Source organism: Panicum virgatum, chromosome 9K (assembly GCF_016808335.1).
Source record: "Panicum virgatum strain AP13 chromosome 9K, P.virgatum_v5, whole genome shotgun sequence".
Taxonomy (NCBI): Eukaryota; Viridiplantae; Streptophyta; class Magnoliopsida; order Poales; family Poaceae; genus Panicum; species Panicum virgatum.
The window spans coordinates 26,546,513-26,568,534 of record NC_053144.1 but is presented as its reverse complement, the minus strand read 5'-3'; the positions used below and the strand labels follow the sequence as shown (position 1 = coordinate 26,568,534).

Below are 22,022 nucleotides of genomic sequence, written 5' to 3'. Positions count from 1 at the left end.
GATAATTACGACACCACAAACCCTGAACTGCCACTGATAAAACACCAAACAAATGGTACAGATGCCTACTAGCAGCAGCATGTAATAGTCCAGGCCAGAAAAGAAAATTGGAGATGAGTAGTGAATATTCAATCAGGATAGCTACCTCATAATAACATTATTCCTACTGATCAATCAGTACAGTTGTAGAACTGATCCATTGCTAGAGTCATAGAAGCTCGGCTAACTTACAAAACATAAGGCCATACCCATGTGATTAACTTAAGATAACACTGGCAAGATGTGGCCACTTCTAGCGCATCTCCATCTCTATCTGATAACCAACCATGAACTGCCACTTACAGCATGCTAATGCTAAAAATCCAAACATCACTCAACTAAGGCGCGAGCATAGTCATCAGATCGTTCTTGATGGACGGGCAGCTTCTGCTTAGATGCTTGAAACCATCACTAGTCATGACTGCCCTCAGCTTTTCTGGATCACTAAGAAAATGAAAGCATGCCTTCTTCAGCCCATGGCAGCAGTGCTGCTCAGCCAGTGTCAGGATGGTTGCGGCCGTGCCCACATCAATGTACTCGCACAGCTTACCCTCACACATCAACTTGAGCCTCTCCATATCATACCTATCCGCGGCGACAAGTAGGTGCTGGCCCATGACATCTTCATCTTCCTTCCTCATCTCAGGCAATGAGTCGGTGTACAAGAAGCAGAGCAATGCCTTGAACACGGGCGCCTCCATGTCGTTTACCTGTACCACCTCTGCAGCGGTGCGGCTCTCCTTCATGGCGCCGAAGAACTCGGCACTGAAGACCGGCGACCGAGCCGCCAGCATGCACCGGTGCGCCGGGAACGTCTCCCGCCCGACCTGGAACACCACATCGGCGCCCTTCTCGCTCTGGAGGAGGTCAGCCAGGTGCCGATGCAGGTCGGACGGGGGCACGGAAAACCACCACCGCTACCAAAGCTATGTAGCACCTCCAGTAACGACCTCAGCTTCTTCTCTGTTCTCTTCCGGTTTCGGAATAAGGAGATCCGCTCCTCCCCCATGAAAAGCGAACCCGAACTGCGCCATCACCGGCCTGGCCACAACCTCGTCGAGGAAGAGGAAGGGTGAAGCCTCTGGCGACAAGGAGAAGGGACCCACGGTAATGGCGCGGTCGCCGTTGGGGAAGAAGCAAATCCGCCAGCGGTGGCCGCCGACGGTGAAAGGGCTGGACTTGATGGGAACTCCGGTAGGGAAGCCCTTGATGGTGAGGTAGCCGTCGATCTTGAGGTCGTGGTACCCGGCTGCATTGTCGGCGATGACGGTGGAGGAGGATACGGACCGCGACGGATTGCGGTGGCCGGAGGCGGACGACATGGCGAGCCTTCTCTCTCCCTTAGCCCCCATAGCTCAAGATCAGCCTCGATCCCCCTGCTTCGCCGATGCCGGTCGTGCACGAGGCTAGGGTTTAGCGAAGCGAGTGGAGAGTGGGGAATTGGGGATTTTGGGAGCCAGGGGTGGGGAAAGTGAAGGGGTGGGTTCAGGGAGGGGACGATCAGTCAGATACTCATGGACTGGACACTGGAGTGTGTTCTTTTCTTTTTCCTTTTTTTTCACTTTCCATTTTCTCTACATTCGGATATTAACTCGTTTTTTCTTGTTAATTCCTTTTGCTTTATATGAATGAATTCAATAATGTAAAGGACTTAATGCAATGAGTTGTGAAGTGATTCCACAATCAAGTTTCTCTAACCCGTGCAAAATAATTTAAAGACAAAGGCAAATTCGATACTTAGATTTTTCTTTAAAATAAGACTACACTTGGTTGTGTTTGGATGTCATTTTTATTAGAACTTTTTTATAAGCGTGATATCTTCTTAATGATTCAGATAACAAATGTTCCACATCGAGAGAAAATATTCACATTTTATGACAGATTGTTCCCGCGCGCTAAAGAGAAAATTGTTTATAGAGATGTTGCAGCTTCAACTAAAACAAAATAATTGTTTAGTTGGAACAAAAAATTATATATTAGTAAAAATATACACATGAAAAAAATCATGTGGCTTATGGAATAGAAAATATACATAAAGAACAAACTCTAAGACATGGAGAAGAAAGTATACAAATGCTAAAGAAGGAGGCGCCACTCCATAGCTATTGCTCCGAGCATGAAACACTGATAAGCATCGTGTCAACATGCTAGGCATAGAAAAAGGGAGAACTTCATTAGCGAGCTCACAACCGAGGAGGGAGTGGTGATCATTGATCATGAGCAAAAGGAGAGAAACATATTTGATTTTTACAGTAAGCTATTGGGAGTTAGTCAGGACCGGGAGCTAGCTCACTGTTAACCTGGATGAATTGGCAACACCAAAGCTAAACATGAAAGAGCTTGATGTACCATTCACTAAAGAAGAAGTTTGGAAAACTATCAACTCTATCCCTTCTTAAAGCTCCCGGACCTGATGGTTTTACAGGGAAGTTTTATAAGTGTGCTGGCAGATAGTCAAGGTGGACACTATGGCTGCCATGTCGGCTGTGGAGCAGAAAGTTTGGCAATTTGCACTTGTTAAATTCTGCATACATCACACTTCTGCCAAGAAAAGAGGATGCTGCTTGTGTGAAAGATTTTAGGCCAATAAGCCTAGTTCATTCATTTGCAAAGCTTGTTACTAAGCTAATGGCCAACAGATTGGCTGGTCGTCCAGATCAAATGGTCTCCTCAAATCAACATGCTTTTATAGAAGAGCGTTTCATTTGGATAACTTCATGTTGGTATAGCACAACACAAAAATTCTGCATCAACAAAAGCAGCATGTGTTTAGACGAGGAAAAGGCGCAGCTATTCTCACCCCTACACCCCCACGACGTCTCCCTCGGAGGCGACTCGGGCAGCACCCACCCCCACCACTGCGCACCCCCCATCCCGACCTCCCCCCTCCACCTCGTCGCCGCCGGAGCAGGGCGCCAGAAGCCCGTGCACCAGCGAGGAAGGCGGCGGCGGGGCCTCTCCTGTGTAGCGAGCAGGCACGGCTGCGCACGACAAGTAGCGTCGGGTGCCGGGCGCACTGGCGGCAGTGGCGGCCTGGGGCTGCGGATCCGGCGTCCTGGGGACCGGATCCAGCACCCTCGGAGGCTGATCTACGCGAAGCGGCGGCGGCTCCCTCCCCGCCCCATGGCTGGCTCGTGGCAGTGCCGGGCATGGGGCGGCAGGGGCGGCGGCCCGGTGCGGCAGATTCGGCATCCTGGGGACCGGATACGACCCCCTCCCTCCCCCGGCGGCGGCTACCCCCACGGCGGGCGCATGGCCAAAGTTCAGCTAGGCGCTAGGCGGAATCTAGGCGCTGACCCACTGCCTAGCGCCTAGTCGGGAGTACTCGGCCCTAGGCGGCGCTAGGCGTTTTTCTAGGCGTTTTGGCAATATAGCCATAAATTATATATATTATGTATATAACTATATATGTATATAACTACTATATATGAGTCACAGTAAGTATAAAAAGAGGGGCAGTAGACATATCTGATTCCTAGCTGCCTTACTCTTGCATGTTCCTAGCTCCTGCAACACATTTTGACAGCTAGTAGTTAGTAAATTAGTCAATAGACAGCTAGATGTTCATCAAAAAAATAAAAAACACTAAATTGTGACTTATCTGGATGATTTCAGCTGCCTCCCATCCATGAGCAGTTGAGCACACCATATCAGTAGCTGGTAATTACAATACAAGTGGATAGGACAATAATACAAGTGCACAACACAATTTATAAATAAAAGGACAGCACAAGCACATAGTTCTTAGTTCAGGTCTCACAAATCACAAAAGAAGACACACTGACACAAAGTGACACAGCTGCAGTTCATAAGACTAGGGCATCACAAAAGGCTTCACTACTAGATGGAGATGGTCCAAATCATATTTCATCTTCACTGTAGCACAGATCTTCATCTTCATACTCTTCTTCTTCAGACTCAAATTCTTCTTCTGCATAGAGCTCCCTCACTCTTGCACTTCTACGCAGCTCAAGCTGTTCATCTGCTCCCACTGCCTCTCCAATGACAGACCAAGGTATCCTTGTGCCTTCCATCTCATCTTCCTCCCCATCTCTAAAGTCAACTAATGCACAATCATCTCCACCCTCTTGGAGAAAACCTTGAGCTTCAGTTGTATCACTAGACAAGAGAACATCAGTGATTTTCTTTGACTTAATCTTTTCTCTCTTATTCATCAGCCTGTTGTTGAACTAAATATAGACCAACTTGTTGAGGCGGGTTGTAGTCAGCCTATTTCTCTTCTTAGTGTGTATCTATAAATTAAAAACAAGAGCATTTTCAGTTCTGAAATTTAATCATAATGCTGCTGAAATGTTCATAATAGATAGGTACTAACCCCTTCAAACCCACTCCAATTTCTTTCACAACCAGAAGAGCTTGATGTCAAAGATAATATCCTTGTAGCCATCTTCTGTAAAGCTGGTGTTTCAGTTCCATATAACCGCCACCATGATGCTGAAATAAATTAGAAACACCTCTATTAGTTTAAAAAACAGCAAACAGCCATGTTAGAAAACAGCAAACAACCATGTAATAACAAGTACCTCTACCTGGATTGTAATCATAGTTTTGAAAAGTTCTTGCAAGTTTCTTGCTAAATGGTCCTTCTCTATTCTGAAATTTTTTCAATTCAAAGTTGGCAGCCTGTTCTTGTTTCTCCTCATCATGATAATAAAATTGCTCAACACAAGATATGAAGGCTTCATTCATTTTGGGCTCATCAAAGATTGATGGGTTAGCATAGCTATAGTGTGGATTCAGCAAAAAAGCTGTCAAATGCAATGGAGAATCAAGTCTTCCATTCATCTTCTTCTCAATAACAGCCATAACATCTTTGAATCGAGACTCAACATTGCCAAAGGCCTCTTTGACCTCTCTCTTTGCCTTTAGTAGCTCTCCATAAAGGAAACCCATGAATGGATTCACATCCCCATCAACCAAACGGAGGACTTTGACCAATGGCTCAAAAACAGTCAACATTAGCTTCACATCCTTCCAAAAGGCTGGACTCAATATAGTAGCTGTGGCCTCTTTTCCTTTCTTTGATTTCACATCCTTTAATGAGTCCCACCTACTATGAACCACCATCTTCCTTAACTGGTCCTTCTTCTCTTGCATACTGTTCAAAGTGAGAAAGTATGAAGCAAACCTAGTCACTCCTGGCCTCACTAGCTCTTTCCCCTCTGTGAAGTATCTCAAACACTCCAATGTTCTTGTGTGGCCATACACAAATATGGTAAATGACTTTGCTTGGTCAATCACTTTCTTGAACCGAGGCAAATTGCCAATTCCTTGCAGCATCAAGTTGATTGTGTGAGCTGCACAAGAGGTCCAAAATATTTGTGGTCTCTTCACAAGCAATAGCTTCTTTGCTCCCATGTTGTTAGAGGCATTGTCAGTGACTACTTGCACCATATTTTCTTCACCAATGTCTTCAATTGCTTTGTCCACTAATTCAAAAATGACTTCACTTGTGTGTGACACATCTAACATCTCTTTTGAGCTGATGAAGGAGGTTCCATCAGCACAATTAGTGCATATATTCATTATGCTTCTCCTCTTCCTATCTGACCAAGCATCGGTCATAATAGAGCACCCATTTTTCATCTTCTCGGCTTCACGTTCCTGCAGCAAACTCTTGGTTCTTGCATATTCTTCTTCCAGCAAACTACCTCGAAAAGCATCTTGAGTTGGAGGTGTAAGTCCTGGTCCAAATTGTCCAATTGCTTCACACATTTGCTTGAACTCATCATTGTCACATGCATTGAAAGATATTGCTGCCAATGATTAAAAAATGAAGTCTAATTAGTGTTCAGTTCATGAATAACAGCAAATAATGAATTTTAAAATATGAAAACAGCATAGTATACTAGCAATTTACCATGATTATAGACCCATCTTGCAATAAACTTGTGCACCTCATGCTCTCTTTCTTTCCACAGTTCCTTGTTCAGCTGCTGTTGTTTGAAAGAATCAGTCTTGGTAGGATCAATAGCACGTGTCCATTGGTCAATTGGCCCTAATTTGTGAGGCTGTGAGCTTCCAACACAAGTGACTTCTTATGACTCCTCTCCAACCCTAGATACATTCACTTCCTCTCTAAGTTCTAGCTCACGAACAGTCTTCTCCTCCCTCTTCCTTTTTGCAGCCTCTATTGCTTTCTTGCACTTCTCTTTAGCCTCTAGAGCCTGCGGTGTTGTAGACGTGCATTTCTTCACATTCTTTCCAATATGGGCAAGATGCTCCTTCAACCTATAAAGCTCTCCCCTCATCTCCTTGTCACAGAACTTACACTTCACATTGTCTTTGTTGTTAGCATCAACAAGAACACCATATTCCCATCCAACATCATCTGAATTTCTTTTTAGGAGATTCGCTCTGGCTGCTTCAGTTTCAGAAGGTGCAGCTGCAGTTTCTGATGACATCCTTTACATTCAAGCAATATTCATTCAAGCAAAATCAGGCATGTGTATGACAATATGACAGGAAGCCAAGCTAAATCAGGCATTCAGTAACTTAAATTAAGACAAGATGACAGTAAGCAAATTGAGAATACTCAGTTTAATCAGTTAACAAGATACGGAAAATTGAGTCTAGCATATATATAGAAATTTAATCAGTTAACAAGATGAGCACAAATCAGTTAGCAAATTGAAGTTTGTAATGCTCCACAAATTGAGAAGGTTCATTTGATGCTAGAGTTTAATCAGTTAACAAGATGAGCACAAATCAGTTAACAAGATGAGCAGAGGGAGAGCAGGGAGGGGAGAGCAGGGGAGGGCACCCAAGAGCAGGTCCCCCTCGTGCGCCATCGGGGAGGAGCCCCTGTGCGCGCCCATTCAGAGAAGAGAAGCAAGGGCGGGGAACGAGCAGGGGAGGGGAGGGGAAGGAGCAGGGAAAATCGCAGGGGAGGGGAACGAGCAGTGCAGGGGAGGGAACTCACCTTGGAGGACTGCAGGCGAGCAGCACCGGCGGGGAGGAGATCCAGGCGGGGGAGGAGCAGCGCCGGCTTGGAGGAGCGAGGCCGCGCGAGGACGACCAGCGCCGGCGGGGGAGGAGCAGCGCCGGCTTGGAGGAGCAGCGCCGGCGGGGAGGAGCAACGCCGGCGGGTGAAGCCCCCCTTCGGCGCGCGTCTGCGAGCGGGAGCAGGGTCTGCGAGCGGGAATCGACCGGGAGCGAGGTAATCTTCCCGCGCGGCCGCCTCTATAGCGCGCGGCCGAAAAAAAATTGCGCGCGCAGCAGCCCGCCCGACTAAGTGCCACCTTGAGCGCCTGCTCGCCGCCGAATTGCCGCCGAGGCGCTGCTGGTCGACGCCTAGGCGCCGCGGCCGCCTAGACCGCGCCTAACCCCTTAGGCTATGCGGCACCCCGTCGACTAGCGATTAGGCACGCCTAGCCGCCGCCTAGTCGGCGCCTAGCCGAACACGGCGCATGGCAATGGGCGTCATGGTTGCTGCAGTGGACCCGATGCGCTTTAACGTCACTGCGGCGGCTTGCGGCTGGGGTCTTCGGTGGCGGTGGCGTCGACAGGGGGCGCCGGTTCTGAGCCTTGTCTGGATCCGGCTGCCCCAGGGCAGGAGGCGGCGCCCACATTGGTGGGGCACGTGCCTCGTGGCTAGTGGTGGTTGGTCGACAGCGACGGCGGCGGGTGCCAGGGCCGGCGACGACGGTTGGTGTCGGCCTCGACGTGCGGCGGTGTTACGCGCGCGGCGGAGTCTGGTCCGGCTCCACACGTTCCCAGTTGGAGGGGGTGGCGGCTGACGCAGCTATGCGGTTGCCATGTGCAGCCGGCGCATCGTTGCTCCTCTGAAGTGGCCTCTGTGAGGGTGGCGGGACAACAGCGATGGCGGTGTTGTTGGCTTGGGGCCTGCCTTCTAGGCCCGACGTCCGTGCTAGAGGGTTCCTTAGGCGAAAGCTATGGCGACGGCGACGCCGGTTGGGCGCCGTTTTTCCTGTTGGGGGCGTCATTATCCCCTCTAGCACTATCATCCATGGGTGAATGCCCGGTCCTCTCCGGACGTTCGATGGAAGCGCCATTGGCGTCACTCCCTTCGTGAAGGCATAGCATTTGGATTTTCGTCGTGGCTTCGATGTCTCCTTCGGCGGTTTGGTCTTTGCTCCTTGGCAACTGGTTGAAGCGTGGAGGCGGGGCTTGCATTGTGAAGTCAGAGCTGCCGCGTTCGGAACGTGGCTTGGCAACGATGACACGCTATGAGCCCCCCTCCTCCGAAAGCCGGGTCTCTGCTGGGGCCTGCTTCCGCTGGGGGTGATGCGGTTCGTGATCAGAAGTCGGAGCTGCTCTTCGGTAGTTGAGCTTGGCAACGATGAGCGGTTGCGGCCGCTTGCTTCGGGCCTGTCAGGGGGTGGCTCGTGGGTGGCTTTCCATGGGAAGTTGGAGCTGCGTAGCTTGCTCTATGCTCGGCAATGATGACTCATGGCGGTGTGTTATGTTTGTACTCAACCGCGTTGCGTGGGTTAGTTAGCCCCTCAGACGTCTCCTTTGGACATTTTATTGGATTAACCTTTCTTATACATAATTTCTTTCGTCTTAATTGAGCGGCAGAGCTCCTGGCTTTTTGTTCAAAAAAAAAAGCAGCATCGAATTCTTGTGAAGCTCATGAAACACTGATAATCGAGAAATTGTTCCAACATCAATGTATCTCTTTGCATATCAATTTTAGCCTCTCTAAATTGTACCTGTCGGCTGCGATGAGCTGGTGCTGGGACATTGAAATCCTCGTCTTTCTTTTCTTTGTCTTTGGCAACGAGTCATTGTAGAAGAAGCCGATTGGTTGTCTGCGTGACTGCACCTTGAGTCTCGTAGTGTTAGTTTTTTTTCTCAGTTGATGAGGATGTACGTCAAAATTTGGACCCACGCTCCCAGTTTGCGCCGGGAATTGGGAACCAGAAAATCCAAAATGCAGGGCGTCCAGCTAAATTAAAACATTTTCGTTTTTTAATTTATTTATCTTTTCTAGATCATTGAAAGGATATGTTTCTTTTAGTGCATTGCATTAGCTTGTGTAGCATGCTTTCTCTAGCTAGTTTCAGGTACTCCAGGCTGTCTGCAACCAAATACAGAAATTGAGAAACTGAACTGAGAATCCAGTAGCGGCAATTCATGCAGATTCAGGGAAGAACCATCCAAGACAGTGAGGCTAAAACTGCTAGGGGACAACCATCATGTTCATCCATCCACAGCATTCTATGCAATGCAAGTTGCAATGAAAAGGAAACAACCAGAGATGACCTGATAAGTGTAACAGTGTCATTCCCCGTCAATAGCTAGTCATACAAGTGCTGAACTGCAGAATCTATCCGAGTATAGTTCACATATACAATAATTATAAATCACGCACATACAAAAATGTTCAAGGGCTGAGTGTTTCTGAACATATATGGGCATCTGGTGTTTCTCGCTTCGTCCAACTTGCAAAAGCCACATGATTCTTTGGCAGGAAAAACCAGAGCAGTTGCAATCATCAAAGAATATGCTTACATTGCTTAGGCAATATCAGTGTCTGTCAACAACAGACTTAATTTTTACCTTCTAACATCAGATTGGGCGCTAAGCGCATATGTAAACAAGCGGCAGCTAGAACCTAGAACATGGGAAACATGTTTCTGCACGTCATTTTCGATGCAGTTAAAACAAGCCCATTTCTTCATGACTGATGAAGGAAATATAAAATAAATCATAATGTGCACATCATAGGGGTTGAATACAGATCACCTTTTCTGATAGGAAATGTGCCAATTCTAAAAGTTTGAGGGAGCCAGGAAATTTAGCAGGTTTTTTTGTTCCAATTGGACAGGGGAGGGGGGGGGGGGGGGGAGGAAGCATTAAGCAGGACTACTGAATACAACTACAAAAGGCATTCTACAAACAGGATTAAGAAAACAGATCAGCTTGCCCGAAACAGCCTGCATCTATTGCTCATTACACCTGATTTATGTCTTCTCTTCTAAAGAAACCCAACAGATAAGCATCCGTACTCTCATTTTGGAAGATAATCTAATGTGTAGAATGCATACTGCAGTATGCGAAATACTTGATGACATTCTGTAACTTGCTATTATGTAAATATAGTGCATGCAGTTCTTCAGTTCGCACAAATGCTGATTTATATCAGTAGTTCAGAGGGGTTAAGCAACAGCAGAGAGCTAGAACATGGAAAACAAGCGGCAGCTAGAACCTAGAACATGGAAAACATGTTTCTGCACGTCGATGCAGTTAAAACAAGCCTATTAATTTCTTCATGACCGACGAAGGAAATATAAAATAAATCATAATGTACACACCATAGGGGTTGAATACAGATCAACTTTTCTGATAGGAACTGTGCCAATTCTAAAAGTTTGAGGGAGTAGAAAATTTAGCAGGGTTTTCTGTTCCAATAGGACAGAAGATGGGGAGGAAGCAATAAGCAGGACTACTGAAACTGAAGGCACCTGCAAAAAGCATTATACAAACAGGATTAAGAAAACAGATCAGCTTGCCCGAAACAGCCTGCATCTATTGCTCATTACACCTGATTTATGTCTTCTCTTCTACAGAAACCCAACAGATAAGCATCCGTACTCTCATTTTGGAAGATAATCTAATGTGTAATGCGTACTGCAGTATGTGAAATACTTGATGACAGTCTTTAACTGGCTGCCTATTATATAAATAGAGTCCTTGCAGTTCGCACAAATGCTGAGTTATAACAGTTGGCCAGAGGGGTTAAGCAACAGCAGAGAGCTAACATGCAATAGTAAACGAAACATCAAACAAACATGCATCAAAGTATTTCTTGGATTGGGTAGGTTGAGAGGCAATGTACTAACATGATAATAGTAAAGCAGAGGAAATAATTTCAGTATTTAGGAATTTCCTAACGAAGCAGAGATCTTTTGGAGACCTAATGGACGAGGGTTGATGATAACAAAGATACTCCAGAGTCCAGACTATAGACTACAGGGATATGCAATCAACTGACAAAACAGGCACAGCACTGAACAAGGTAATTTTGGATCTCCTATACCCATAGTGTTTGTAAGAGTGATGGCCAGGCTACTAAGAAGCTCAGAAACCAGGAATTAACAATGCTGAAACAATGAACATCACTTTTTTCAGGTGATAAGCTTAGTAATGAGCTCCTCCATGATGGTCGGGCAGCTTCTGCTTAGATGCTTGAAGCCATCAGTGGCCATGGCTATCCTCAGATTTGCAGGAGTGTTGAGAAAATAGAAGCATGCCTTCTTCAGCCCCTCGCAGTGGTGTTGCTCAGCTAGCGTCAGTATGGTAGCTACTGTGTCCACATCAATGTACTTGCACAACTTGAAAGTGATCGGGTGCTCTAGGCTAAGAAGGGGAGGGGGTGAATTAGGCACTCTAAAAACTTAACCTATGGCTCCAACTAGTTTACACAAGAACTTAAACTAAAATAATCTATCTAGATGTGCAACTATGGTTCTTCTAGCGTGAAACCCTCATTCCAAAACGAGTTTTGCAATCTATAACCAATTCTATCAAGATACTACTCTAGGAAAGTAAAGGCACATAAGTTGCAATATAAAATATGGAAGCTTAAAGAGGAGGATGAGAGGAAACAAAATCTCAACACAAAGATTTATCCCGTGGTTCGGATTGCCACAAAGGCGCCCCTACATCCACGTTGTTGAAGCACTCACGAAGAGTATCACTTCCCGACAATCAAGTCTCTTCCATGAACACAATCACGGTCACCTTGATCCCGCTTTCTACTAAGGAGCTTGCCCACAAAGGAGAAGGGGTCTCCACGTTCCCCGTACAAGGTTGTCGCCGCCGCTCCACACCAAGCCGGAGGGTCGATGACGTGCCGGCGAGCCACCAAATGCTCCAAGGAGGCCGGCGCACCGAAATACAAGTGTGGTTCACTCTAGAACCAGCCACAAGGCACAACACCTTACTCTCTTACTCACTTAGGAGCTAACCTAGCACTAACACTCACAAAGCTTGTGCTAAACTTAAGGATTTGATCTATTTCCACTTGAATGGCTTAGAGGTGTTCTTGAATGTGTATAAGGCTTTTAGGAACTCCAGCAAGCTTCAAATGGCCAGGGGAACACATATATATAGGCCTCAAACTTGAACTAGTCGTTTAGAGCCGTTGGGCACCTTTCTGCATAGGCATCGGAACTTCCGGTGCTAGGGCATCGGTTCTTCTGGTCACACTGTGCTCTGATGTAGCCGTTGGCTTCTCTGACACGGCTGCAGCAACTTTTTGGGACCATCGGTTAAACCGATGCTTGGGCGTCGGTTCTTCTGGTGGTACAGGATCTTCTCGTAGCCGTTGCACTTGATAATTCCTTGCTGACGTTATTGCACCGACGCTTGCTCCGATAGGGCATTGGTTCTTCCGGTGCTGAAGACTTGGCTGCTGCGCACTTGACATCATCTCTGGATAATAGTATGTTGAATGCACCGATGCCTCTAAGTGACCCGTCGGTTAAACCAGTGCTACTGAGTTTTCCTCACTTGGCTCAGTGTGCACGTTCAATTGCATCGATGCATAGGGCGTCGGTGCATCCGGCAACCATCGGATGCACCGATGGTAGAGTCATCGGATTAATCGGTGCATCTGACTCTGCGTCTTCTTATCCAATTCGTCGCGGCGATCAATTGGATATTTCAAATATCTTCTATATCTGGATTTTTACTATACTTTGGCACCTTTGCGGCGGATTGGACTTGACATCTTGATGGTGGATTGGACATGGCGTCTCAACGATGAATTAGACGTGTTGAATTATATTCATAGAACCTAAAAACTCCGACAAGTGTGATCTCACAAACTCATTAGTCCTATTAATTATGTTATCACTCAATCACCAAAATCACAAACAATGATCTAATTGGGGTCACGTTCCTTACAACTTCTCTTCGCATAACAGCTCGAGCCTATCCAAGTTGTATCTGTCAGCTGCAATAAGCAGGTGCTGAGACATGACATCTTCCTCCTCATCCTCTTCCTCCGTATTCTTTGTCCTGGGCAATGAGTCCGTGTACACAAAGTAGAGCAAAGCCTTGAAGACCTGAGCCTCCATGTCGTCTACATGGATAACACCTGCGGTGTTGCTCTCCTTCATTGCTCCAAAGAGCTCTGCACTGAAGGCTGGTGACCGGGCCGCGAGCACGCACCGGTGTGCTGCGAACGTCTGACCGCCGACATCGAAAACCACGTCGGCTCCCTTCTTGGTCAGGAGCAGGGGCGGGCCCCATTGAATTCAATGGTATTCAGTTGAATACCAATTATTTTTGAAAAAAAATTTGTATATATAGTGTATGTTAGGTATATGATAAAAAAAACGAAAATAACACAATAAATCTGACTACTAGAGTCCCAAATTCCTCTTTTAACCCAAAGCAACCTCAACAGCCCAATTCCCTCCACCCCCGCCGGCCCAGATACACCCCATGGCCCAAAATTTCTCATTACCCCAGCCCAATCCCTCTCCTATCCTGTCCCGACGCCCCCTCCCGCGATTCCCCACCCGGCGCCGCCCTAGCCCTAGACCGCCGCCGCCCGCCAGGCGCCAGCCCGCCACACGCCGGCCGCTGCCGTCCGGCTGCCCGGGCTCATTGCCCCAGAGGCTCGGGCCCATGCTCGCAAGCTGCAGGGCGGGGCGGCGACCGCGGCCTAGGCGGGCAGGCGGCAGCACCGCAGGTCGCAGGCTCGCAGCAGCAGGCCAGCAGCGTCAGCGTGGACGCCAGGCGCGGTCGGCGCCCAGGTTCCCAGCGGCCAGGACGCCGGGCGGCCAGGGGACAGCCGGACAGGCCGACAGGGGCTCAGGGCCGGCGTCGCTCTCAAATACTCCGTACAGGTGCGTACATGTTCTGTATATCGCGCGCACTCCGTTCCCAACGATTTGTGCCTTGGGACCAGTAAAGCTTAGCACTTGTGTAGAGCACATTATTTCTCATGCTGAAATGATTAAAGATTTGGTGCTCCAATTGGGAATTGTTGATGCGACATTGAGTTTGGTGTGGCAGATAAAACTTACGCACATAACCAGGGGGCGCAGCTCGGCGCCCAGGTTCCCAGGGCGCTGGGGGCAGGCCGCAGGCTGGCAGGCAGGGACGGGCGGCCGGGCGCAAGGAGAAGAAGACAGCCAGAGCTAGATCCAGTGAACTAAGGTGAATTAGTTATAGTTGTGGATTTGTGAAAAAATTAGCAGCAATCTATACTTATAGACATGAAGTCAGAATTTTTCTGAATATTGAATACTTGTAATTTATAGGTTTGAACTATGAAAAGGAAGAGGGGTGGCAGTGCCGCTACTGATTTGAGATCGTTCTTGCAAAGAGCTGCTGCAAAGAAGAAACCTCCTGAGGCAGAGGTTGTTAGTCCACCTACTAATGAAAATCAAATGCAGATAGTAGTATTTCAAGGACAGAGTACCAGTGGGAGTGGGAGAAACACCATACCTCTTGAAGCAGAGAGGGATGAGCAGCAGCAGCCACCAGCTAATCCCTCAATAATTGAAGATGATGAATCCATGCCTATAGATGAATCTGACTCCGGCGATGAAGATGATAGTAATTATAATATAGAGCATGATCCGGGATTGAGGCCTCCTATCTCAAGCTATCCTGTAAATGACAAAGATTCGGTTAGAAGGTCATACATTGCATTGGGACCATGTCAACCAAGAATGAAGAGAGAATTATTTCCCCAACATGAATGTGGAGGTATGCGCCGATTCCAACCTAAATGGTTTGATGAATTCAAGTGGCTAGAGTATAGTATGCATACAGGTGCTGCATATTGCTTTGTTTGCTACTTGTTCATGGATAGTAGCAAATATCCTGGTGGAGATGCTTTTGTTAATGAAGGTTTTCGAAATTGGAATATGAAATGCAGAATTCGTAGGCATGTTGGTGCTATCAATAGTGCTCACAATGAAGCTGAGGAGAAATATAATTTGTTCATGAAACCTAGGACTTCAATTCGTGAGTCTATAGGCTCAAACAGTGCAGATTTCAAGGCTCAGTATCTAGCTCGTTTGACATGGTCACTAAAGTGCATAAGGTATCTTTTGCGTCAAGGGTTAGCTTTTCAAATTGGTTCTAGTTCTTCCTGTTGCAACTGCTGGTGTTGAGAGGATTTTTTCTGCAATGAACACTATCAAAAACAAGTTAAGAAGCAAGATGGGACATGATTTTTTGAATAATTGTTTGACCACATTCATTGAAAGAGAATTTTTCTTGCAAGCGAAGGATGAGGACATCATCAGTTATTTTCAAGCTATGAAGGACCGAAAAGTTAACTTGTAATTTGTAAGCATCCTTATCAATGCCATTTATTGTTTTAGTACCTCTATTTTCTATATGTTGAACAATTTCAGAATTCAGATTATGAACAATTTATGTTGTTAGTACTAAATCATGTGCTACTAATATGTATGTTGGGCTGTTAAATTTTTTTTTCCACTACTTACAATTTTAAATACCAAGGTCCCAAATCCTGGGCCCGCCCCTGGTCAGGAGGAGGTCGCCAAGATGCTGGTGCAGGCTGGATGGGGGCACGGAGACGAACCTTGGAGCCGCGTCCACGGCCTTCTCTTCCTCGGTGCGGAACTCGTTGACGACGACGATGTCACACCGAACCGTGAAGGAATCGCCCTTGAGATCTGTGGATTTCTCCAGCTCTTCTCTTTTGACGAACTTGGGCAATCCCAAACCTTTGGTGCTTGCGAAGGTGGTCACTTCTTCCAGCCTCAAGGCCTGCTGCCCCAGCTTGTCCCCAAGGCGCAACTGGTACTTTGCCTTCACCTCCTTGTTGACAATTGCTTCGAGGCGAAGGTAAATCGAGATGTAATCTTTGAACTCGGAGGTGTTTCCGTTGGGGTAGTAGCGGATAAGCCAGCGGTGGCCGCCCAGGGTGAAAGGGTGGGACTCGAGGTAGTGGCCGGTAGGGGTCCCCTTGGTGAACGAGTAGCTGTCGATCTTGAGAATGTGGTATCCCGCCGTGGTGTTGGCGACAATGGAGGAGCCGGAACGCAACGGCTCGCCGGTGGTGGGCGACATGGGAGAACCTGCATCCCCTTCTTTCTAACCGGCGCTGTAGGGTTTTGCCGGCACAAACCGCCGCCGCGGAATTTTGGAGAGGGGAAGAAGATGACTAGGGAAGGAGGAGTTGCTGCCTTACCCTTCTTTGGAAGGAGTTGCTTCTTATGGGTCTTCATAACTATTGGGTTTTTAAATGTTTGTTTAGTTCTCAAATTTTTTGATAAAAAATATCAAATCGAATATTTTGACACATGCATGAGTATTAAACGTGAACAAAAGAAAAAACCAATTGCACAGTTCATGTGTAAATTGCGAAACGAATCTTTTGAGCCTAATTGCGCCATGATTTGACAATATGGTGCTAAGTAAACATTTGTTAATGATGGATTAATTAGGCTTAATAAATTCGTCTCGCAATTTACAGGCGGAATCTATAATTTGTTTTGTTATTAGTCTACGTTTAATACTTCAAATATGTGTTCATATGCTTCAAAACTTTACACCAAAAGAACTAAACAAGATCTGTTTATTGTATTATACCTGTTGTGCTATTTAGAAATTATTCCTTCCGTTCCAAAATGGTTAATAATTTGGAACGATATGTAAAAAGCTTTTCTATCATCGAGCTGAATTTAAGCTCGGCGAGTTCCTCTGCTACTCCATGGTGTAGTGGTGGTCGGCTCCACTAATCACCGATGATGAACCAGGAATGAACCCAATGTACGTTTTGTTTTTATGACGTTTACCTTGAAAAGAATTTGATGAACGGTCGTGTTGGGATGGACTAAAATAGGAGGATTAAGAATTAGAATGATCTGCGATACTAAACTAAGGTCCTGTTCGGCGTAGCTTCAGCTTCTCTTGAAATAGCTGGTGAAGCTGAAGCTGTTTTGAAAAATATTTAGAAAAAAACTTCTTCCTAGTGAAGCAGGATGAACGTTTTTGTAGCTTCATCTGCTAGTGGAAGTATATCGACAACTTCAATATTAAAGCTAGTCTAAAAAGCTGTTTGGCATAGCTTCATATGAAGCTAAGTTGCCCCATGAAGTTGCTCATGAAACTATGCCAACCGGGACCTAAATATCGACAAATTTTAGATTAATCAAGGCTAATGGATTCTGACAATAGATTAGCCATATGCAATTAGTTCAGCAATTAGTACATATTTAATCTTAGTTAGTCCATGCCAAATTTGCTAGAGGATGCAAGTAGGAACTAATACTTCACATCCACGTGATGATTGTTGAAATTTGTAGGGCCATTATTGAAAACTGGATTGCTCATGAAACTATGCCAACCGAGACCTAAATATCGACAAATTTTAGATTAATCAAGGCTAATGGATTCTGACAATAAATTAGCCATATGCAATTAGTTCAGCAATTAGTACATATTTAATCTTAGTTAGTCCATGCCAAATTTGCTAGAGGATACTAATACTTCACATCCACGTGATGATTGTTGAAATTTGTAGGGCCATTATTGAAAACTGGAAATACAAAAAAAATGTGGGGGCCCCACCGTATTCCCACCGTATTTCATTAAGAGGAAGTGACCACGGCTTCTCCGACCGCAGAAAAATCCTCTGAACCCTGGCTTATGCCAACAAAAGTCATGCCTTCAGCGAGCACATAAAAGTGAAATTTTTTTTACCCCTGCACAGCCTGCCGGAAAATCCGTTCCCATAGGAGATCAAACCCCGGCCGGGAGGGGCTCTACTTGAGCGCTTCTAGCCGGTCGGCCGGCAGGCTCGTTCGCGAAAACTGGAAATACAGACGGCTCATTTGCTGGAAAATTATACCAAAGGCGATGCTAAACAAAATCACGTGTCTAAACATAAGTGGTTGTCGTAAGACCGCCTCCTATAGTTGAGCTAGTACACTAGCTCTAAGCTTACCCACCCTATACAAGAAATAGTAGAAAGATTATCTCTCTATTTGATTATCTTATGGCACATTGTTCAAACTCCAAAGCATCATGGATCCCAGTGTGGCGGAGACAGGAGTGATAGGTAGGAGGGGCTACGTGGGAACCACGGCGGTAGGAGGGCTTGAGCCCCGTCCGCCCCATCGCTAAATCTGCCACTCACAATCTCTCTCTCTCTCTTATTAATAAAGTGGGCTGCTCACTTTTTCACTATGAGCTAGCTCTTGAAGAAATAGTACACCGCACACTATCTCTTTTACCTTCTCTTTCTTAAATGTAATTAAGCAAAATGACGACTTAGACTTATGTACTTGTGCAGCTGCCTTGAGCGATGGACTATAGAAATTGAATTTCACATATGACTATTTTTTTGTAAGTTCTACATGCGGCGACCAGAGGCAGGTTGCTAAACGGCAAACCCCACCCGTTTCTGAGATCAATTTTGTAGTGTGATTTGATTCATTATTATTTTGGCATAATTCTCCTTAGGATAACAAAATGACATCCTCTGGACAAAAACTGAATAGATGGAGCCAAATGATAAGAGAATAATTTGCTAACCACTGAATTAATGATGGGCAGATTGACTAGTACTACTGAAGCGACCCGGGTTTTCGAACGAAGAACCCGAATCCCTGTATCGTCGTGATAGTCTCTGGATCAGTAGCTATCACATACAGAACTCATTTCAAACAGTAAATCAGTTCATACTCACTTAAAAGAGGTTCAAACATGGATTTAATTATTACAGAATCCAAAGGATTTGCAGTACGAATTTATTACAAGCCCATTGGGCTAAACTGGAATAAACAGAAAACGGCAGCGGTAGCTAGTCTTCAGGCCTTTCTTCATCTCGAACTTCATCTCCACAGGCAGCACTTGAGCGTAGCATGGGCTTCTAGGATTCAATCGTACCATCCGTCGTTGTTGGTGTCAAACTCCTGATCGGATCCTGCATCTTGCCAAACTATCCCCAAGGACGGGATAGGTTCACGTCACCATCCGTATGCAAGCTTTAAGTGGATGCAAGGTATAAAAAGTAGCCAAGAATAGGCTGAGGTTTCCTATGCAAGCACAAGTATGTATATATAGTCATCTGTCCCTCTCCGACATGGGCCATACCGGCACCGGTCAACTACAAACCCCAAGTCGGTGCAGGAACTCCCTCTCCCTGCACCTTAGCTGACTCCACAGGGGGAAGTGTACTAGAGGGAGGTAGAAAGCTAGGTTTACTACTCTAGATAAAGTAACAGAAGAGTAGAAATGTACATGACCGAGTACACGGCTATACGTATAGTTTTCACCCTGCAGGGGTTGTACACCTGTACCCACTCGCCACGAATCCAGCCAGGAGCGACCTGACTATCTCCGAGGCATCGGCTTACCGAAGCACATTGAAGAGCGAGACTAACTGCTACGGCACCATCCTGTCCCTCCAGATTGGGATGCATCCCCTCGCAAGAGGTCGCCCTAGAGTTGTGTGGCTCTCCCCTTGCCCTCCGGAGTTTGTGTAAGGCCCATGGTCCTCCCGCATCGGGCCTCCTCCGCACAACCCTACCCCTAATAGGTCTGGTGACGTGCATAGCTAGCTTGGACCGGGTCCAGCCTCATAGTGGATAAGTGGTGTGCACGCTCACAAAGTCCCACAAATCATAGTTACCGCATATGTCTATAAGAGCCGGGGCAAGCACTCCTCACGCAGTCCTCCGCAGTGGTCCGCCAAAGGCACCCATAACAGGTATTGCCTCTCCTTGGGCACTCATAACAGGTATTGCCCCTCCATCTCTTTCCACACCCGCCACAGGTGCTCCCTAGAATGTGCCCAATACACATTCCTGGCCAGTAGCTTGCCCCCGCTAAAAGCCCTATCTCTGGCTCCTCACAAAGTGGGTAAGCATGCCAAGACTATCATATCATGAAATCCCATACCCAAACACTCTCATAGTAGCCAAAGCATCCAAGAATCAACCAAGGTCTGGGGATGCAAGGAATACGGTATAAGTAGGCCATGCAGGCTTATCTCACATACACACAAGTAATGCAGTAGCAATTCTAGCAAGCAATGCCTAAGAGATATTCAGCCATAGATGGCGCGTGAACCTGAGTGCTCCTCGTAGAACTCTTGGGCCTCCTGGTAGTCCTGGTCGTCGGTCTTCTCTTCAGCAGCAGGACCTATTCGTAATTACAGATTACTATAGGGGCCAAAGTGTAAAAATGCACAAAACTACCCAAATAAGATCCAACTCTCAACAAAACCTACTCTAACATGTAGATCATGATTTTAGAAGAATCATGAAACTGGTTTCATAATTTTCGGAGCTCCGGTTGATTTATTATGAATTTCTGAAGCTTAAAACAATTTCTGGAATTAAATAAAAAATTTTGGAAAAAGAAAAACACACAGGCTGACACGTGGCAGCACCAGGGGGTGCCACGTGTCCTGCTGACGTCAGCATCAAATGCTGACGTCATCATGTCCTTTGATGACGTCAGCGTTGACCTGGTCAACATTGACAAAGTCAATGGTCAAACTGGGTCCACGTCCATGTGGGGCCCACATGTCAGCGGCACTGAGTCACTGACCAGTGGGTCTCGCGTGTCAGGTCCGGTTAAAGGAAAAAGAAAAAGAAAAAGGGAAAAGGGTGCTAACGGGCTGGAAGGGAACCCGGGCCGGCTCGGCGGCCCAAAAACGGCGCGGCTCGGTCAGGGGCTTTGTGGGCTTAGGTGGACGGGCCGGCTCGGGAGGTCAGCTCGGCAGACTGGCTCGGCTCGGGGTCAACTACAAGGCCGGCTCATTGGCCCAAGAACTCGGCTTGGTGACTTGGGCTCCTTTGGCGCTGGCGATCTGGGCCGGCGGGTGACGACGGCCCACTTCTTCCTCTTCTCTTTTCTTTCTTGTTTCTTATCCTTCTTCCTTCTCACGGAAGCTCCAGGCAAGGTGGCAGGCTTCCTTGGATAGTTCAGGGCGAGGCTAGGCCACGAGATCTTCGAGCGGCGAGTGCTTCCCGGCGGCGACAACGGCGACACGTGCCTCCTGCTCCTTTGGCTGGGTCAGGGTGTGGTCAAGGCGGGGCTCGGCTCGGTCCTGGGTCGCACGCGCGCGGTGGTGGCGGACCAGTCCGTGGCAGCAGCGAGGGCGTGGTTCGGGGCAGAGGAGGCTCGGGGCTGTGCCGTGCTGCGCTGCTTCGCTGGTGTAGACAATCGGGGTCGCCGGATTGGTGAAGCTCCGGCGGCGGGCGTTCCTCTCCTCCGGCGCTCCTCCTCTTCTCCTCCTCTGTAACACCCTAATTTAAATTTCAGTATTTAATAATAAATTTAATTGGCTTTATTTAATTTTCTAAGGTTTATATGCTTAGTCTTGCATTTAAATTAATTTTCTTTCATAAGTAATTTAAATTAATTTTCTTTCATAAGTAATTAATTTTTTCTAGGTTCGACATGTTTGTGCATACATGCTGGTGCATAAGTTTTATTTGTTTGAGTGCTTAGGGTTTGAATTCAAATTTCATTTGAGTTCAAATTAGTTTGAGTTGGTTTGAAAAAAAAGAAAGGAAAGGAAATAGAAAACCCAAACCAACCCAAACCGGCCCAAACCCCAGTGTCGGCCCAGCCCGCGCTCCTTTCCCTCCAGCCCAGCTCACCCTGCCTCCTCAGCCCAGCAAGCCGCCCGAGGCCCAGCTCGCCAGCGCCCCGTTCATCCTGCGTGCGCGCGCCCCCTTTCTCTCTGACGTGCGGGCCTCGCGAGTCATCCGCTCGCCATGCGCTCGCCCCCGTCTCACTGCTCCCCGACCCCACCTGTCATCCCCGTCGTCGTCCTCCTCCACCTGAGTTCCCCGACCGCGCCTCTACTCCGCCTCGCTCGACCCCCGCTGTCCCGTGGACCTCCCCGACCCCCCGTGACCCACCGGTCAGCCTCGCCCGGCCCTCTAGAAGCTTCGCCCAGAGCCCGGGATCACGCCGAGCCGTTCCACGATCCGCTTCCTCCGTGTTGCGCTCGTCACGCCCGCAATCCTCGCCGGCCT

The 22,022-nt window shown here is 47.2% G+C and overlaps 3 protein-coding genes and 2 long non-coding RNA genes across 8 annotated transcripts; 1 reads left to right on the top strand and 4 right to left on the bottom strand.

The window, feature by feature from the left end:
• Positions 1–377: 377 nt before the first annotated feature.
• On the bottom strand, positions 378–1,361 carry LOC120647898 (BTB/POZ and MATH domain-containing protein 2-like). The gene is made up of 2 exons (XM_039924709.1): positions 1,077–1,361; positions 378–956 (listed from the first exon to the last, which is right to left on the bottom strand). The coding sequence occupies exons 1-2, from the start codon at positions 1,359–1,361 to the stop codon at positions 378–380; spliced, it is 864 nt and encodes a 287-aa protein (XP_039780643.1).
• Positions 1,362–3,843: 2,482 nt separating this feature from the next.
• On the bottom strand, positions 3,844–4,947 carry LOC120651037. Of its 4 annotated transcripts, none has more exons than XM_039928367.1 (3): positions 4,584–4,947; positions 4,376–4,494; positions 3,844–4,277 (listed from the first exon to the last, which is right to left on the bottom strand). In XM_039928367.1, exons 1-3 carry the CDS (start codon positions 4,864–4,866, stop codon positions 4,230–4,232), a joined length of 450 nt encoding a protein of 149 aa, XP_039784301.1. In that variant the 5' UTR covers positions 4,867–4,947; the 3' UTR covers positions 3,844–4,229. The 4 variants fall into 4 exon arrangements, with proteins under 4 accessions (XP_039784301.1, XP_039784299.1, XP_039784303.1 ...); XM_039928365.1 differs by having other exon boundaries at positions 3,845–4,292; XM_039928369.1 differs by having other exon boundaries at positions 3,845–4,277; positions 4,590–4,947.
• Positions 4,948–5,653: 706 nt separating this feature from the next.
• LOC120651036 lies at positions 5,654–6,013 on the bottom strand. The gene is made up of 2 exons (XR_005665904.1): positions 5,921–6,013; positions 5,654–5,816 (listed from the first exon to the last, which is right to left on the bottom strand). It is a non-coding gene; the product is annotated as an uncharacterized LOC120651036 (long non-coding RNA).
• Positions 6,014–11,113: 5,100 nt separating this feature from the next.
• On the bottom strand, positions 11,114–16,092 carry LOC120651033 (BTB/POZ and MATH domain-containing protein 1-like). Its single transcript, XM_039928363.1, has 3 exons — positions 15,557–16,092; positions 12,943–13,272; positions 11,114–11,364 (listed from the first exon to the last, which is right to left on the bottom strand). Exons 1-3 carry the CDS (start codon positions 16,090–16,092, stop codon positions 11,154–11,156), a joined length of 1,077 nt encoding a protein of 358 aa, XP_039784297.1. The 3' UTR covers positions 11,114–11,153.
• On the top strand, positions 13,782–15,034 carry LOC120651035. Its single transcript, XR_005665903.1, has 3 exons — positions 13,782–13,886; positions 14,056–14,199; positions 14,304–15,034. It is a non-coding gene; the product is annotated as an uncharacterized LOC120651035 (long non-coding RNA).
• Positions 16,093–22,022: the final 5,930 nt, after the last annotated feature.